The 3,851-nt window shown below is 33.9% G+C and overlaps 1 protein-coding gene across 1 annotated transcript; it reads right to left on the bottom strand.

The window, feature by feature from the left end:
* Positions 1-608: 608 nt before the first annotated feature.
* Positions 609-2,008, bottom strand: LOC131144825 (SKP1-like protein 1B). Its single transcript, XM_058093710.1, has 2 exons — positions 1,136-2,008; positions 609-999 (listed from the first exon to the last, which is right to left on the bottom strand). The coding sequence occupies exons 1-2, from the start codon at positions 1,427-1,429 to the stop codon at positions 826-828; spliced, it is 468 nt and encodes a 155-aa protein (XP_057949693.1). The 5' UTR covers positions 1,430-2,008; the 3' UTR covers positions 609-825.
* Between the last annotated feature and the right edge of the window lie 1,843 nt (positions 2,009-3,851).

Here is a 3,851-nt window from a genome sequence, read left to right as displayed (position 1 = left end):
GCTCTTATTAGAGAATTTAACTTAGTTAGTGATTGCTGGATTTTGACTTCCTTTTATAAGTTGATATATTTAGAAGTCATATTAAATTGTAATTGTTGGATGAATGATTGTCTAATCATTTAAAATGAGAGAAATTTTTAATAGCAGTACAAGAAAGTTGATTATAGAGATATTTCAAAATATGTAAACTCATTTAGTGTAATTGTAAGATATTTTTTTCAGAAAGCACATAATGAAAAATTAACATTTTTTTTTCTTTTGTTTTCATTAATACTTTTATTTTTTAAAATTAATAATATAATAATTTAAAATTAAGAATGAATAATTGCGCTTAATTTTAAATAAAAATAATTAGTTAATTTAAAGTTTATTATGCATAAGAACTTCAACCCTCACTCTAGCTAGTGGTCGGCCTCGATGGCAACAACAATAACATATTGAGTAGAATAATTTTCTTGATTACAAATTGAACTAAATTTCAAGCCATAATAAATGAACAGCAATTTTAAAATTACTCCAAATTTTAAAACCCATTAAGAAAGAGAATTAAATTGAACAGCAATTTATATATTTATATACTTAAATAATAAATAAAGAGCTAAAGAAGGTTTAAAAAAAATAATGATAAATAAATCCACTTAAATGAATTTCTCAGCAAAAACAATTTTATAAAGTTTTACCGATCACCAAATATCTAAATCGTAATATGCTACCTACACAAAAATTTTCTCCAAAAAAAAAAAATTGGCTACTAATAAAATTACTGCCCTAATATCAGCCACTATGAAATTATTAAACTATGCCGTCGCGTGTTCAAAATTTCATTCACTCGAGTGCCCACTGGTTCTCCTGCCGAACCTCCTCCTCTTCCTCCGGCGTGAAATCTTTCTCAATATTAAATATCTTCCTTATCTCCTCCGGCTTCTTCCCCTTTATCATATCCGCCACCGCTCGGCACGTCAGTTCCAGCAGCCCCTTTACATCCAAGTAATTCGCAGCCTAACAAAAAACACAAATTAACAAGAAGAAAAAAATCTCAGATTAGGATTTCTAATTTTTAATAACAAAGGAACAATCTTTACGCAACAGAAGAACATTTTGAATCTCGAGAAAGATGATAATTAGAGATACTGACCATGATGAGATCGTATAGGGCGTTTTGATCGACTTTCAAGAAGTCGGCATCCCAGGACTCCAGAGCGCCGGCGGCGGAACCAGCGACGGATGTGCTTGCGGAAGCATCGGCGTCAGCGTGCCTCTTGCAGTACTGAAGGACCTTGGAGAGGGTGGCGCCGGTGACGTTGGGGATGGGGATGATGTCGCCGGCGCAGCCGTCTTCCATCATGAGCTTGATCACCCCCGCTTGCGTCGCCGCCGCCTCCCCTGCCTCGAATATTTGACCGTCGGAGGTCTTCAAGGCTATCGTCATTGTCCGCCGAAGAATGAATGAACTGGTCGAACCTTGAAGAGTTAAGCAGGGAGGAAAAGCTTGAAGGAATTAGGCTGATACACGGACAAGGAGGGAAGGAGTGGGGAACTTATAAAAGGAGCCGGCCCCTCCACGTGCCCAGCACTTCCATATTATGACACGAGTCACGAGGTATGTAGCGTCCAGTTGAATGACTCTCTCCCGCCGAAAACGGCGTTAATACTATCTGTTATGTTTGTGTGAAGAAAAAAATAATAATTAAAAAAGAATATTTTAGAAACGAACTCACAAAATGATGTCCATGTGCTGCGACGGGATTAAGGTCGCCGTCATTGTCGCTGCTAAGAGCACAGATGTTCTAGTGCTTCGCCTGCCACTGCATCAAATCGTTGACCGATGGCATCCCCTCCCTCAACAACATGTTAATAGCGGAGCTTCCTCGCATATGCCGGGTCCAAAAGTTTTTCAACGCCCTCTCCAATTTTCGGGATCTCAGGCGAAGAACAGAGAAAGAGGGGAGATACGTGAGAGTGCAGCAGCAAAGAACACAACGGGAGTTTTTTTCTTTTCTAAAACATTATTTTTAATTTTTTTTTTCACACAAACATAGCAGACAACATTGACTGGGCCACACATACCACGTGTCATCATTTAAAATGCTGGGCGCTGCTACACGTGTAGGGGCCGATCCCTCTTATAATTTCCCGAAGTGGGGCGGCAATTTCCTTCCCGTCGTGATTCTGATATTTGAGTTTCCTTTGTGTTTTTAGTCTCCAGTTTGATTTACAATTTCACCTAGGGGCAATAAATAAATAAAATAAAATATTTATTTTCATACAGTCATTTAATTTTTATTTTTTTTTTATTTTTTTCCCAGCATTATAAATTATTTAACTTTTTATATTTCCTAATTGTTGATATAAATATGATTTTTAATGAAAAAATATATTTTAAAAAATAATGTGAAATCTAGATTTAGCAAAAATGCAAGAGGAAAATTTAAAAAATAAAATAATGATGTCACCGTATGATCACCTCTTTTTTGAAAATTGTAGCTCTATCAATTTTTATCAAAAACTAGAGAAAAATCCTAATATAATCTTATTTTTAAAAATTATTATTTTTTAAATAGTAATTGAGCCAATGAGTCTTTATATATCTTTTAAAGATTTTAAAAGAATATCATTTTCTTATCTATATCTCTAAAATAAAAAAAGTAAATAAAATTCTTTTTTTTTTGCCCTTTTGGATAACAAATTCTAGTGGATAAGGATCTTACTATGTTAAAAAATACGAAGGAATTAAATATCATATTTCAAAATTAAGGTTGAGTTTGGGAAATGAATTTCACATCTTAAATTTGAACTTTGATAATTATGAACAAATTTCAATACAATCTTATATTACATTTTATCCAATTTCAATATAAATCAAATCTAAAATCTTTCCAAAGATAAAAACCAAAAAATAAAAAGATATCAAGGAATCAATAAAAAAGTAGGTAATATCTATTAATTAACGTAAAGAGTTAGCACACCAATCTTTATTCTCTAGTAACATATTTATAGTCAAAGTGTAACCCTCGATCCAAATAAATATCCATTAGCAGGGAAATCAATAAGAAGATATCCTAAATGTCTATAAAAAAAAAAAATCTTCTATGGAATGTAAGACATTTACCTCATTTTCGCTTACTCATTTACTATTGTGATAATATAATTCTTCCAGATTCCTCCACTTATCATTAGAGTGATCCCTTGGATTACACTTGTCCTTAAAGTTGATTTTCTCTCATTCTTAGTAGTGATCAAACTCGTGATTAATTTAAATCATCCAGAACAAATTTTGGTAGTAACAGCTGGCATCATGTATGGGAACTTGGAAAGATTTCTTTCTAAAACTCAATCATGGCTAAAATCATGCAATTCCAAATTTGAACACGTTGTTGGGGATCAATTGCCTCAATCGGTTCTCCCCCCACTAGACAATTCACCGTAAATTGTACCTTTAGACGAATTTCTAGCATTTCAAATAAGGGCGAAACACATGTTTAGCATGATCTTATACTAGGTAGGGAAAAAGATTTTGTAGAACTTGACCCAAGCTATTTAAGTAGAAACGACATCTAAGGGTGGCACCATATGAAGCTGCCTTGAAAAATTCAAATCCAATAAAAGAAAGTAAAAGAAGCTAACAATGTAAGCATTAACAAGCAACAGTCCCAAAAATTTGAAGAAAAACTCAATAAAATTGACCAATTGGAGAAGCTGATAAAAAAAGTTTGCAACCAACCCTCAATAAGGGAAACTCAAGTAGGTCTTCTAATCCCCCCTTTACCGAGGGAATCAGTTTAAAAGTTGCAAATGCTACCTTCTGCTCATCCGTACATGGAAGCACCACCAACATCTCCTTGATATCCTGG

Source organism: Malania oleifera, chromosome 12, assembly GCF_029873635.1.
Source record: "Malania oleifera isolate guangnan ecotype guangnan chromosome 12, ASM2987363v1, whole genome shotgun sequence".
Taxonomy (NCBI): Eukaryota; Viridiplantae; Streptophyta; class Magnoliopsida; order Santalales; family Ximeniaceae; genus Malania; species Malania oleifera.
Note: the sequence above shows the minus strand (reverse complement) of the source record. Positions and strands in the feature narration are given on the sequence as shown.

Excerpts from the sequence above, each read along its gene's own strand:
- LOC131144825 (XM_058093710.1), bottom strand. The coding sequence starts at position 1,429 with ATGACGATAGCCTTGAAGACCTCCGACGGTCAAATATTCGAGGCAGGG. Across the intron at positions 1,000-1,135 it reads CCCTATACGATCTCATCATG|GCTGCGAATTACTTGGATGT; the intron begins GTCAGTATCTCT and ends GTTTTTTGTTAG.